The following is a 15,852-nucleotide window of genomic DNA, read 5'->3' as shown; positions in this document are numbered from 1 at the left end:
GTCGTCGTTGATGAAATTGTTGGCATGGGCAGGAGTATGGGGCTTGAGGTCAACAGGGAAGACATTGATGAACTTGTTGATAGCCACTCTACTGAGTTGACCGTTGAGGAATTGTTGCACCTGCAACAACAGCAGCAGGATTTGATTGGGGAGCTGGAATCCTCAGAAGATGAGGATGTAAGAGAGGAGGTTCCGAGTTCAGTGATCGAAGTGGGGAGAGTTGCAAGGTTTTGTGGAAAAATATCACCCAGAAACAGCAGTAGCAAACCGGGCAGTGAACATCTTTAATGATAATGTTCCGTCCCACTTTAGAAGAATAGTGCAGAAGAGAAAGAAGCAGCTGAAATTGACGTTTTTCATAAAAGAAACGAGAGCTGCTACATCCCAGCCTGATTCCCCTCCAAAGAGAGACAGAAGAGAAAAAAACACTGAAGGAGATTTGCCCGACCTTTAACTGGAGAGAGAGAAAAAAACCCTGAAGGAGAACTTCCCAGCCACTTCATGGAAAGGGACTCTTGTTCCAAGCAGTAATCTCCCCCTTCCATCCTCTCCACATTCATTCCTGTATGCCATCGAACCGTTGCTCAAAGTTACAGTAAATGGTTTATAATTGTTTTATAGGGTTTTCCAACAAATTTCGTACATATTTAAATAATTATTGTTGTTTAGGTACTTTTTATTAATATTTTGGGCATTTTGGAATGCATAGGAACATATGAAAATAAATACCATTATTTCTTATGGGAAAAAAGGTTTCGGTACTCGAAAAAATCGGTGGTCGAACACTGATCCTGAACGGATTATGGTCGAGTACCGAGGTATCACTGTATTTGAAAATAGGAGAATTTGAGATTCTATGATAGATTTGATGCAAACTGGTTTAGCACATTTAATCTCCTTGTAATACCTCTCATTAACTGAACTATATCCCTAGTTTTTTCTAATTCCAAGCCATGCTTGTATCTTACAGAATAAACTACTTTATCAAGTTTATGGTGCTTCTTGAATTTGAATGTTATATATCTAACTCAATACAGCTACACAAGGGAAAAAAATTTGAGTGGAAAATAAAGGGATTGGATGAGCAGGTAACTGATGGTCAGTCAAAAAGGTTATCAACAACTCCAGAAATGAATGACATAAGGAAAAATTCCTAGTACCAAAGATGGTAAAGCACCTTCGGCAACTGAAAAGCATCTAGGAGAAAATTGTCGGATGAATCATATCTAAAATGTGTGGTTGCATAAGGATAAGATTTACATAATATAGAGCCATAAAGACAATTTTACATTTAAGTTATACACATCAGAAAAGGTGGGAGCTAGCTCTACCTGACAGAAGAGGAATGAATGAATGATTGACATAGCTCAAGGGAGGTTAGTCACTGTATAACAAGCAACATCTACATCACGGAGTTTAAAGGTTTAAAGGTCGCTCATGAATGGCAGAGGCAAGGGACAGTGACATTGCCCTAGCAATCAGGACAATGCCCTAGAGACTGACCATATATTATATGATCAGCGCCCAAACCTCCTCTCCACCCAAGGTAGGACCAGGGAGGGCCAGGCAGTGGCTGCTGATGACTCAGCAGATAGACCTATAGGCTCCCCCAAACACCCCAACCTTAGCTCACAAGGATGGTAAGGTTGCAGACACTAATGGCACTAACGAGTCTGAGCGGGACTCGAACCCCCGACCGGCAAACACCAGGCAGACACGTTACCAATCAGGCAAAAGAGTGACGATTGATGAAGGCCCATGGCACAAGCGGAAACTGGTTCACACACAAGCAAATATGATAAGTCAAGTATGCATCAAACCACAGCCAAGTCCCTAGTACAGTAAGAATATCTCTGACAATTCATTTGTATTGGACTAGTATGTAAACTGATGGGCATCTGGATGAATTCTGATGCCTGTTTGCAAACCTTCTGTTACAAGAAGCATGGCTATTATAAGAGCTGCAGTTCTAAAATGCTGGTGCATTCTGTACTACCACCACCAACTTCCAGTCATCAATGCTAATATCTTGGAAGAACAGAATGGCTTCGATACAAAATACAGTATGCCTCACTAGTGATTTTTCCTTCAAGAATTAAGCGCACTTGTATATTTCTTCGCTTTACTGATCTATCCTAACCTATAATTAGACTTAAAATTTCATAAACTACAAAAAAAACTTTTTGAAATGGACAAAAAAGGGGAAAAAATAAAGTACAGCAAATCTCTGTTAAGAACGTTCAACTTACGGACTTTCAGAAATAACCCAGTATGTGCAATAGATACCTTTTTTTTTTAAATTCTTTTAAAAGCAGTAAAATTTATTGACATAAATACAGACTAGCTCACTAGTGTTAGAATAACCAGCAGACTGAAAACAATGAGGATTAGGCAGTTAAGGGTTATGAGCTGGATGTCTAAGTTAATCATGATGGACTGGAGAACTCTTCTACTTAAGACCTGACTTTAGTAATACATCTCAAGCCTATCTGAGAGACTTAGGGTTGTGGTGGCCGATGTGGTAACGTCCCTGACTGGTGAACACCAGACTGGGGTTCGAATCCCGCTCAAACTCGATAGTTTCTTTGGTCGCTGCAACCTCACCATCCTTGTGAACTAAGGATGTGGGGTTTGGGGGAGCCTATAGGTCTATCTGCTTAGTCACCAGCAGTCATTGCCTGCTCCTCCTTGGTCCTAGCTATGGGCGCTGATTATATGATACATATGGTCAGTCTCTAGGACATTTGTCCTGCTTGCTAGGGCAATGTCACTGTCCCTTGCCTCTGCCATTCATGAACAAAAAGTTAAAGTTAAAGTCAAGTTGAACTCCATCATCAAGCAGGCTTTTGTCCTTTCACTATCATATCTGAGTTATACCTACTACTTTCATCATCTAATGAGTTACCGGTACTTTAAATGACAACTTCTGTAACATGTGAGATTCCTTCTAATTTTAAGTTTGTCAACCAAAGGAGCTCTTTCAAATCATTTAGCACAATGAATGTTGGGTAAGTATTATGATAATATATATATATATATATATATATATATATATATATATATATATATATATATATATATATATATATATATATATATATATATATATATATATATATATATATATATCTGTTATTTCGGGAGGAATGATCTTAGATGTTTATGGACACTCATACACTCTCTGAAAGATAAACTGCCACCATGGCTTTTTAGAGTTTGGAGTAATGCCAGCTATGCAAAAAAAACTCTATTCTTCTATTGAAGAAAGAGTATTGACGGAGCAAGATGCACAAAAATTATAGTATGTACAGGACAGGATTTGTGATAAAACATGATTACTCCTCTGAAATACAGCTCATGTGCATGTTACACAAGTAAATACATGAACTTTTCATTCACAGCATAATACTGTACATGTAAAGAACCTTCAGAAGCAAATTTAGACATTTATAACACTTGGCCCACTTCTAAAGTGGTTTGGCTCTTCAATTTTTTTTTTTTTTTTTTTATTATTATTTAATGCACATTCTCAACAACCTTCTCCTGTTGAAAGTTTCCTGTATCTACCTACATGAATGGTCATGATAAAACTCAAGCTCCTGTATGGTAACAAGAAAAATCATGTCCCATATATATACAATACCAAGCAAGAACTAATGAGAGCTGACAGATATCTACACAAGGCCTTTTACAATTTTTCTCTATATTATGATTAGAGTGTAGTCTTTTATGCAAATTTTCAGAGCAGAATAGATTAATCAATGACATGGAAGCTACATTTCTGCCCAAATGAGATGTTTCAGAAAATAGAAACGCAGGAGGTATGCTTAATTTATGAAAAGCAGTTCTGATTCAAATTGGTTCATTGAGTAGCAGTTAAGAGAAAGGAAAAGCAACTTCAAGATAAGACTGATAATCTGGTGAGAATAATACTTAACTAAAAGGCATCACTAAAAAAGAGTATCAATTTTGAAATTTTACAAAAACAGTAAACACAATCCAAGACCAACAAGTCACAAAAATATCAGGTGCTTAAACATGACAATTTTATTTTTACATTTAGATTTCCCATACATCTTAACATTTCTGAGGAGCTCACTCTTCTCTTCCTTGTATACTTTGCCTAATAGCCCTTTTGATCTAGCCCCTCATCCATGCCTTTTCTTCATGCTCTTCTGAACCTTTCCACAGATATGCATTGTCACCTACAAATCTACAAGGTCCCTCCTCATCATGCCTCCATACCATCACAATGACTTTGTCAACTACTAGGTACAACCCCATATTTCTAATACTGTACTTTCTCATCTATATTATAATCTCCCACACTAAAAACAGTCGGGAGTCTCAGCATTTTGTAGCCATAACTCTTAAGAATCACTACAACTTTCTTTGGGTTAATGCTTATGTTTCAGATATTTACAGTCATTCAACTAAGTTGTTTACATGTGGAATGCCTGCAATATCTATGGTTTAACAATCATTCCTTATTTCTTTCAAGTTTTAGCTGTCTTCAAAATCCAGTATGCTGCCAAAATAAAATAGATGTTCTACCACCTTTAAACCACTTTTCAATCATAAAACTTTTCTTCCATGTTTTAAAATACTTCCCTTCCATGTCTTAACCATACATAACACAATTCTCTTTCATATCTTGGCTATTACCTCTTCTTACATTTGATGAACATCAGAAATCCCTTTGTTTTTACCTTGCAATCAAGAGCATCTTCTGTGACACTATTTCATTACATTTGATACACGTCATTGTATTCACCCTACTTTTCCCACAGCAGATACGTAGCCATCATCCAGAATCCAGTTGCTTTACAACCTATGCCATGAATCTCTTAAAAAATCTTATTTTGATATCAAAATTTGGTTATTTAAATAACCACCTGTGGTTTGCCTGGATTCCTCCTCGAAGCTCGTTTGTATCGACATCTACCATTAAAAACTTGAGTTCCGTATCTCCTTCAATCCATTTGCCTCAGCCCTAAAACATACTATAGTAGTGTACACTGTGTTGCAGGACAACTCAACCAGGAGTGGGTACACTTCCAGAATACAAAGTCGACTCGAAGCTAAAAGCCTGTTGATATCACTAATCAATGTGAAGGTGGAGGAAATTCGGTAAAATGCAGGCGAGTGCTGAAGTAGCCCATTTCAAGATTAATATTCTTTTTATTTCAAAGAAACTCACCTGCAGTTGACCTAGATGAATCTCACTCCGTGCACCACCAAAGTGGCGGATGTTAAACTGGCGGCAGTAATGGAAGAAAAGCCTATGCCTCAACTCTGGGAGACCGATTTAACTTCCTTGCTTCTCCCGGGGAACCAAGATTGCTGGGTTGATGCTCCGTCGACCTTCACTGTGGGGAAGTTGGCTCCGGACTGTGCTACAACTCAGTTTACTGAACTTCTTCTTCGGTTACCCGATTCCTTGATTCGGGCGGAGCATGAGGCTCGAGTCCGTTTGAGTAGGTCTCTGAATTCAGTTACTATGGCGGAGATGTCTTCCTTAGTATATGCGGACGAGGCTGTTTAAGATCCTTACTAAGTCTCTCCTTCACACCCTTCAGTGTGATCTTTTTGACTTCGGTGTCCCTCACCGTGCGTGCCGTAAGCATGTCTTTGCGGACGCTTCTATCCGCCATGACCCGAACAAGTTGATCAAGGCCTCGGTCTGGGGTTGGGGGGGGGGGAAGAGATCTTTTCCCTGAAGACATGGTCAACGCAGTTCTCAGTGAGGCAGTGCGAGTCAATCAGACTCTTCGGATGAGGTAGGGTCTTGTTCCTAAGAGGAAGTTGGACTCGGCTAACCCGCAATTGAGGGGTAGGAAAAAAGCTAGACGTTTTCTCCCTTTTCAGGCTTCCCAACCTCAACCTGTGGTTCAGGCTGTGCCCGTCTCTCAGGTGAGACATGCGTACCCCGCTAAATCTCAGCCCCAACAGCAGCTCGTGCTGGTGAGCCAACCACCTCAGCCTTCGACTTCCTTCTCCACTACGCTGGCTTTTAACCCTGCCTTTGAGTCCCAAGCCCTGATTCAGGGATATAAAAGGCAGCCGAGAGGAACTAGGTCTAGAGGACCCTTTCGCTACAGGGGAGTTGGTCGAGTGTATGGAAGGGGCCGAGGTTACCATGGAGGCCGAGGTGGCAGGCCATCGGCAACCCAATGAGACTCCGCAGGTAGGGGGGAGGCTATACTTGCTTCAAAAGAATTGGACCTTCAGCAGTTGGGCACGAAGCACAGTTTCCAATGGGCTGGGGTGGAGTTGGATTCAGGGACCCACTCCATCGGTCGGCTCTTATCAGAGTCCAACGCCAGAACTCACCGATCTCGCCCGAGGTCTTCTTCTCAAAAATGCGATTCAACGGATCAGGCACTTAAAGTTTCAAGGTCGCTTGTTCAGTGTGCCAAAGAAAGACTCCAACAAGCGAAGGGTCATCTTAGACCTGTTTCGCTTGAATACCTTCATTCAATGCGACAAGTTCCATATGCTGACCGTCTCGCAGTTACGGACCTTACTTCCCCGAGGGGGCGTCAAAACCTCTATCGATCTTACCGACGGTTACTATCAAGTTCCGGTAGCGCGTCATTTTCGTCCGTTTCTGGGTTTCAAGTTGGGGCAATCAAGCATTCGCTTTCAGGGAGATGACTTTCGGTCTCAACATAGCTCCAAGGGTATTCACGAAGCTAGCGGACTCAGTAGTCCAAGAGTTGAGGACCCAGGGCGTACAGTTGGTGGCCTATCTGGACGATTGGCTTATTTCGGCCAACAGCAACGAAGAATGTCAAGAGGCGACAGCCAAAGTCATCAATTTTCTGGAACATTTAGGGTTCCGAGTGAATTTCAAGAAGTCTCGCCTGGTTCCGGCATCATGTTTCCAATGGTTTCCTAAGACTTATTCTACTTAACTTTCTAACATAATTTTAGCAATTGTTTATTATCACACTATGATTAAAATGCAAGCAAAACAGTTGTTATCAGATTCAATTGTTCATAACAAAACCTATTTTTCCAATCAGTTTCTAATGTGGCTGTATGGGTTACGTAATGATTATAACATTAATAATGATACTTTTATAATTTTCATTTACATTTTTAAATTAATGATTTTTTAAAGCTACAAATTATTGATGAAAAATTAGTAACTTTGAAGTTTTGTTATATAAATCAAAGCATGGTAAAAATTATTTTATCTATATCTTCAAAATCATTTATTGAAGCTTTGTATACTTTCAGCTTGTAGTTACTAGTGCGGGCATGGAAGCCACAACCCACCCCAGCAAGTACACCAAGTAGCCACTCTGAACTTCACCTAGGGTTTGAAAGGTGGTTGAGGCAACATGTGAAACTTAAAGGGACCCAGGTTTGTAAAGTTTGGAAAAATTATATCTTCTTTTAATAGGTCTAATTTGTTCCTATTAGAATAAAAAACATCATCCTTTAATAGAATTCTCATCCTCAGGGAGAGGAAGCCCCTATAACCACACTGGCTAGTTTAAAATTCCAGGATGTCAATACACTATTGACCTGATAGAGGTATGGAGTGTTGATTCCTGCCACTTCTCAACACTTAAGAATAGATTCTCATGAGTTGGGCTATATTTCTGCCTGCCTGACAAATGGTCAGGGAAGAACCTTTATCCTCAGAAGGATATGATGTTACAATGCTTGGCCAATTAGGCATAGCATACCTCTATCCATCCTCCCCCTTGTAAAGAGGATGGGGGAGATACCTTTATAAATGACTTGTATAAAACAGATGCTCGGTATAGCAGTTCACCTTCATTAATGTCTGATCCAGCAAATAACAGACGTCTGTAACCCAAGAGAGAGAGAGAAAAAAAAAAAAAAAAAGGGCCAGACACTGCAGTTTTAATCCTGGATTAACGTCACAACTGTTATCTTAGACGGGATGCTCCTTGTTCCGTAGGGAGCTAGGTAACTTACACAACCTGCTGAATAGCAACTTCAGGATGAAATGTGTCTAAAGACTTGTGGGTATACTCCATTGGATAGTGAGCTGCAAAGGTTGCCTGGTGCTTTAGCATGTAGCATTTGCGCAACTAACAGGTTCTTCCCGAAAGCTATGCAATTCCAACATTCTTGCTTCGTGTGATAGTGTATGAGATGGTCCCCTTGTGGGAGAACGTGTCCAATTGTTCCTGTGAAGCCAGGATCCCCTGAAACACTGACCACTACCTCCGTGCAGTCGACTAACACACTATGTAACCCACTATACTATATTACATTGTTTTTCCATGGTTTTCATTACAGTACTGTAGATCATATTACTTTACAAAGGATACTGTACATTATTAACACAGCTTCATTACCTCCTAGAAGGTCAAGACGACTCATAACACAAGTCATCACCACACCAACCTATGTATAAGTAACAACACTGCTGTTCCAATCTAACAACAGTGACCGATATTCTAGAGTACGTGTATATTACTGTAATATTTGTACAGTACTATCACTAAAGTACAGCTTAATTGGCTAAGGTGATACGACATATCACTCATAAGTGAACGTTGTCTTTGCGAGGTTGCCTCACAGTTCGTCACCTAAAATGTAGCTTGTACGTATCTACTGTATAATGCGGTATTTTGTGTACAATTCTGTAAATAAATTATTGGTGGTTCATGAATACTTATCCTACGATAATATCAGTAAAAATATAATAAAAAAAAAATTACTGTACAGTTCACGTATAACATCACTTACTGTTTACGAAGTTCTTCGTAGTGAATTCTTGTGTTGCATGATGCAACCATTAAGGCATGGTAGTAGCGTTAATTGAATGAGAAGTACGCTACATGTACTGTACAGTAAAAATCATTGTGTATCAGATACGAAAATTAACACTTGTAAAAAAAAAAATCACTTGTTGCTTGTAAAAAAAAAAAATCACTTGTTGCTTGACAAACATTTGTGGGAGATGCTTTCACAATGACGGATGCTGGTAGAGTTAGACAGAGTATGTCAGAAAAGTGGCTTGAAGAAGGGAAAGTGTGAAGGCCAAGTGCAACAAAAAAAAAAAGGGGAGCGGGCATTTTGAAAACATCGGGCTGTGTATAATAGTCCTAACTACAAGTCATTGACTTTATTTGATCATCAGCCCCTATTTCTAATCACACTGATCCCGGAGAAGCCACTTCACAGAAATTAAGCATTTGGCATCCAACTAGAAACGAACATACAGTAAACAAAATTTACTCATTGACTGCAAACCTTATTCAACAATAGAAAAAGAGAACATAACTAATAAGAAAAGTATCTTAGCTCGGAGACATTCTGGATCATGCCTTACCATGAATTCATTTCTATCTGTTCCAGTATAAACCTTGTTGTTATTAAATATACGATTAACATTTTTTACTTGATCTGAAGTTACTATAAAAAGGTATTTAGTTTTAACAACAGAATTGTATGTTCTCATACAGTGGCTGGAGCCTAATGGGTTTCCACAACATTTTCTTCACTGGTCAGAATCTGACAGGAACTGACGAACAGTTCCACTCTCTACCAGTCAAACAATGATACAGTTTGGTCATAGTTGATCTAGCATTCTGATAAATTCTGGTTTCCTCAATTTAATACTAGAACAAATTTCTAATATAATGGAAAATAATGTTATTGCAGTATAAACTATACTTAAAACCATTTGGTTGCCAAACACCTCATTCTTGACAGAATCACATACTGTGTCTGCTCAAGACAAACAAGGTTGACGAGTCATCACAGCCTACTTTTTCGAGGTATTAGCATAAACATTCATATTACTACTTGGTAGCCAAAACTGCTAGTGTCCAAGCCTATATTACAAGTTACATGGCCACTGCCATCTGTATTATGGTGCAAACATTTGAGTCTGAGCAGATGTTAAAGTCTCACAAAATCTGTGCATCTGGCATTGGAGGCATGATATGACTTGTCACATTATCAATGATGGTATAGTACGGTTGCCCTTGGTTCAACAGAAGGATTAAAAGAACAATTCACACTTCCTAATCCAGACTTCTATCTCGGAACAAGATGTCCTATAGATGAAACAGGATTGCAGAAAGGAGAGGGTTTTGCAATAGAAGCATCAGAATCAAATTGACAGATCAGTGGTTGTGAGGAACACTCAAATCTATAATGAGCTGTGTATCATATGAACCCTTATCAGATAGTACATGAGGACCGCTAGGCAAAACATATGAAATGCTAGCCTAGGGTTCACACTCAGGTTAAGCAAAGAAATAATGAAACAGCCAGAATGAGCTTTATCCTTCTCAGAGTGCCCGAACGAATGGATTTTCCACAATTTAATCTTTCTTCAACATTAAGAGCCCCTATCACGAACTCTTTTCGACACTAGCTCGACAATCTTCCATAAGATCATATAACAACTTGGCACAATTGGAGGTAGGGAGAATGAGAACTTTAATTTTCAATACGTCAATACAAACTAGCTTTAAGAAGCAAGCTAGGTGGACTGTGAGCGAGCTTCATTGAAATAACTACATCTGAATAAATGTGAAGCAAAAAGTAATCATAATTTAAAAACAACATAAATCTCCAATTACATAAAACACAGTAACAGCTAAGATTTCAACAAAATTGAGGGATTACTATAACAAAGATTTCCAACACTTCAAGACTATTTGCATCAGTCATCCTGGTAATTGTAATGGCAGAAAACTTATAATGGTAAATACTAAGATTAAATCAACTACTGTACTAAATGTATTTATAAACATTTTAAGTGCAATAAAATCATCCAAAAAAAAAAACAATTCTTTCTCTCCCACAAAATCTATAACATGAAAAACCTCTACAAGCATAGTTAAAATCTGGCAGCAGGACAAGTTAATCGATGATTAAATATAGTTTTGTAACTAAATTAAAAGCAAGAAAAATAGTAACTTTCTTATCAGCGATGAAAACACAGAAAACCTTAAGGAATTTAAATAAATAGATAGAATATCTAGCCAACATTACTTTTATGATACCAAGCTGTTGTAAAATAGTCCATCATAAGTTTGTTCTAACATCACTAGGAAACTTGGAAAGAAATACTCGCATTCATAATCCAAATCCTTGGGTTAATAGTTTAACTCTCTCCAATCCAACACCGCTGTAGATCAGAACTTACAGAAATAAAAGGATCTCATAATTCATGGTTGAAATTATTTAGAATTTTGTAACAAGCAAGACAATATAAGAAATGACTAATGTTATATGAAAACTTTACATCCATTTCAATTACATAATATTCTAACAGTTCAGGAATTTAACTCGGACTACATTCTGATGCACATTAGTAAAAAAAATCTATGGGTTCAACATTAATGCAATTGTGGTTTTCTATAAGCAATTAAAACCTAAAAACAATCATAACCACTTACCCAATACATGTATTACTGTACTTTAATGAAGACTTGTCGACTGCAAGCACAAAAACTGACTGCAGTATGTTTATTAAGAAAGGCTAGCGTGAAGGTAAAGGGTAACTAAAAAGGATACGGTAACACAAAATTATGAAATAACCATCAACTAAACACTAATAACTTGAGTATGTCCCTTTTATCTGCATGAAAATTGTGTATGCACTGGTCAATCGAACTAAATCATTTATGAATGCCATTCTTAATTGGAATCACAATTACCCAAATAAATAAATCCTTACAGGTCCTAAAACAATAATGAAATAACGTTTAGACTTGATTTGCAAGCAGCAACAAGCCATATGGTCCTTTTGCATCCTAGAGAACATTATGGTACCTTTTTAAATATTACTCCCACCTTGTGCAAATAAAATTTACATACTGTATTTGTAATCACATTTCCTATGCTTTTTTCATAGTGTATTTATCAAATAGGCCCCAACAGCCACTCATTTGAGGATTTTCTTTTTTATCAAAAGAAAGTTTGTAATCTTAACCTAATCATTTCGCCTGCAACTACAGTATTTTCTCAAATCTATTTACAGTATATAAAAAATCTATCTTATCTTGAGATGAAAAAGTTTGTAGAATAATCTTAAAGTTGGCATTAAGATAATGCTATCTTTCCTCTTTTAAATACCAAAGATTTACAAATACTAACTGATACCTAATAAGACTTCTATCAATGATTTCTTTCAGATTTCCGATTACAACCCCGCAGCAAGTTATATTCAAAACTAATCATATTTAGTTACTAAAGTATTTTTAAGAATTCTTTTCAAATTTATGTTTGGTATATAGATTAAAATAAAAACATTTAACTTTTCCATAAGACCAATAGTATTGAAGAGTGCAAGGAAGGAAATGGTTAAGGTAATCAATCACACACATGAATAATGATTTTGAATGACCAATTCACACTTAAGAGTGAAATAAAAAATCTCCATAGTAGTTTCTACTAATTCCACGGCTTAGACACATCATACAAACATATACAAAATGGACACAACACTGTAACATCTGGAACCCTGGCAATAAACACAGAGTCGCTTATTCACAAGAATTTTAGTTACAATGAGAAATATAAATTTTAAAATCCCTTTAGCTTGGGGACGTGCAAGAAATACGTATTGTGGGTTATATCTTTAAATAGGAAGGCTTTCTATTGTTGCTAACCAGCAAAAATAAAAAACACAGCAATATCACAAAACTGCATGTACTGAAAAGTCTTAATGAACTTTCACGTATGTGCGAACTCGTTGAAAAGTGCTAATCATTATATTATCCGCAGTACTCAAATGACCTACCTAAAAATAAAACTTTATGCTTCCTTCAACACAACTGCACTCAAACATTATATTTAATAAGGAAAAAAACATCTACTTTTGTTAGACTACTGTAGCAAACAACCACACTTCTAGAGTAAAATTATGAATGACTAAGTAATGCAGAGATAGAAATACAGGTTCAAACTTCAAAATAAGCTATATCTATAGCCTCCAAGCCCAAGATAATTCTCTCAGCTTCGTAGCATAAACATTAGCAAACAAAAATAATCAAACTACAGATAAAGGAAACAGTAAACAGATGGTTGCTGCTGAAATGTACTGTAATGAACCACAAGAGTAAGATAAACATAATACTGTACATAATAAATGAGCTCAATATAAGAAAATAAGATTTTAGTTTCACACAATTTCCCATGAATTATTCTGGATATTTTGGATGTGTGAATGAAACCCCCCTGCCAAAAACTTTTTCTAACCTTTGCTGCTGCTGCTCTTTGTTGATTTGTCCAGGCTTGCTGCTCCATGAAAACCTTCTTCTGTAATAACCAAGAGAAACAACGTCCATCACTAGGCCATGGTCACCAAACACTACATTTCATTCCACACATAACAAAATGTGAATGATAAAAAGTCATAATCATCATGTGACAAAGCCACTTAAATATTTCTTTGAAATTGTGAACTTTAAAAGAAACCAATTCTATACAGATACATCTGATATTTGAGAATATTTAATCCGCTCCAATAGATATGCATGCACATTTCATGTATTTGTATTATTTCATCTTGACATCATTAAGTTATAGTACTGCAGTACTTTTAAGACAGGATTTATTGTTCTCATTACATACACAGTACTAGTTCTTAATTGGTTAATTTTCAAAATATTTGTAATTTTTTAAGAAAGCAATTATGAGAAAAATAACTTAAAAATCAAAGCAAGAGCAGTATTAAGCTTTATATAACTACTACACAAACTTGAATAAATGATATGATGAAAGACTTCTCATTATATGTATTTGCATAAAAATCTGAGACTATACCAGGAAAATTTGGATCTAAAAACACCTCCTAAGCTTAAATTAAGCTGATTAGTTCATGAAGTAGCAAGCCAATATAAAATTTTGCAGCCAGCAAGTGCTACATAATTGTTATCAACCCTATTACTTCCTTTTTCCCTTCTACATAAAAAAAAACTTCCAAGTTCATTAGAGCTCATTCATTTATATCTCTTTTAAATATAATGTAGTTTTTTTAAAACTAAACCATATTTTTCAATATAAATCAATCATTTACATTAGACCTCATTTTTGGCCTTTGTAAATCCTTAAAACTCCACTCTAAACTCAAAAGGATACCTTCTGCTAGCTAGATGGCATCAATATAGATATACTTCCGAGGATTTTGGGTTCTGGACATAAAAGCCTTAATTTTCTTTTCCTTTAGGTTATAAAAGTAATTAATCTGTGAGGTTTTAAGAGACAGGATATTTGATGTAAATGATAGGTCTGCTCCATTTTGAAAAAAAAAAATTTCTTTTGATAAATTCATCTGTTCAATACATAACTGTAGTTCAGTTGTCTCTCTCCACTAAGCTCAGTCTTTTTGACATTCATATTTAAAAACTTGAAATAATTTTATCATTTAGTGTCTTGCTCTAATCTGGTCTTCAGCTGCTGGCTCTCATCTTATTTTGTTGGACAAGAATTTACAGTTTATTAAATTCTTTATTCCTTATCTAGAATCTTAGGCACCCTCGTTCAGTTAGTTCTTTATGCATGTTGCATTTCTTATGATTCTGACCATCCTTTGCATTCAGATATACCGAGGCTGTACGATCCTGTACATAGACTGTACTAGGCATGCAGTTAATTCTAACAGTCATGCCTTCTCCATCATAGTGCTTAATATTATACAATGTTCTAGTAGTTTATTCCAGCTGTGACTAGATTGTGGAATGATCTTCTTAATTGGGCAGTTGAATCAGTGGAACTTCAGGAGTTCAAACTTGCAGTGAATGATTTAATGGTGAACAGGTTGATATGTCTCTCCTCATAGTTTATACAAGACAGATAAATTCTAATGTTGTTACTGATCTCAAGGTATTTTATATTAACTATTCATTACTTTTCATGTAGTTTATTTATTTCTTTATTTTATACCTCACTGCACTTTTTTCCCCTGTTTCTTGGGCTTATAGCATCCTGCTTTTCCAAAAAGGGTTGTAGTTTAGCTAGTAGTAAAAATAATAATAATAATGATAATGATATTAATAGTAACTCATTCCATTTGCCTTCTGTCCTAGTATGTTATGGCTGGGTCACGCCATCTGTGGCGCTTGTTAGAAAACAATATCAGCTTAGCTATATTTCATATTTTGAAGTAATAAACTAACCTAAAAATACTCTCGATATCACTAATCAGTTTTAAAATCTCTATCACCAACACCACTATTAGGTAACTTGACATACTGAATTCCCTCATAAATTTCTCTGGATAGTCTATGCATTCAAAAGATCCACTCTTCAAAGCCCAGTTAAGAATTAAAACAAATAACACTATCATTCAATACATTTAACAACAAAATTATGATTCTCATTGCAGTTAACATTTTTAATACATAACATATCTAAACTTGAAAAGTTTCCATTTCTAACTTAATCCTGTTAAGAATACTTTTAACATGTAAACAATATGGAGAAGCTGGTTGACTAAATCACTGTATACATCATACTACTATATACAGAACATTTCTGAATTCACCTCACGTTAAATACAACATACAATAGACAAATAACGACCCTTCCTCCTCCTCCAACTGGATAAACTAGATCAATTCATGATGCAACAATAACTAAAGGTAGTGTATCTGATTTCTGTCATGACTCTGTTGTCCACAGAATGATTAAGCAAGTGAGCTGGTATAAGTCTACTTCAAACTCATTTACAATAGGGAATACTAAGTTGAAAATGACCAACATAAAATATGCCTTTTATCTTTTATCAATTACAAACCACCCTAAACCTGGTACTTTGAAGTTATAAACTCTCACAATTACATCACTAATCTTTATTAAAGTAGTGTCTGGAAACTAGATGGCAAACTACAGTACGGATTT

At 36.5% G+C, this 15,852-nt stretch overlaps 1 protein-coding gene across 2 annotated transcripts in view; it reads right to left on the bottom strand.

Moving 5' to 3' along the window:
• The window catches only part of Cdk8 (cyclin-dependent kinase 8), a 115,028-nt gene that overhangs the window by 56,532 nt on the left and 42,644 nt on the right, over positions 1-15,852 (bottom strand). For both annotated transcript variants that reach the window (XM_068375548.1, XM_068375547.1), the window contains exon 11: positions 13,210-13,269. In XM_068375548.1, the coding sequence (XP_068231649.1) occupies positions 13,210-13,269 (60 nt within the window). The remainder of the gene's footprint in view (positions 1-13,209; positions 13,270-15,852) is intronic.

Source organism: Palaemon carinicauda, chromosome 6 (genome assembly GCF_036898095.1).
Source record: "Palaemon carinicauda isolate YSFRI2023 chromosome 6, ASM3689809v2, whole genome shotgun sequence".
Lineage (NCBI taxonomy): Eukaryota > Metazoa > Arthropoda > Malacostraca > Decapoda > Palaemonidae > Palaemon > Palaemon carinicauda.
The sequence above is the reverse complement of the archived record's forward strand: the minus strand, read 5'-3'. Positions and strand labels throughout refer to the sequence as shown.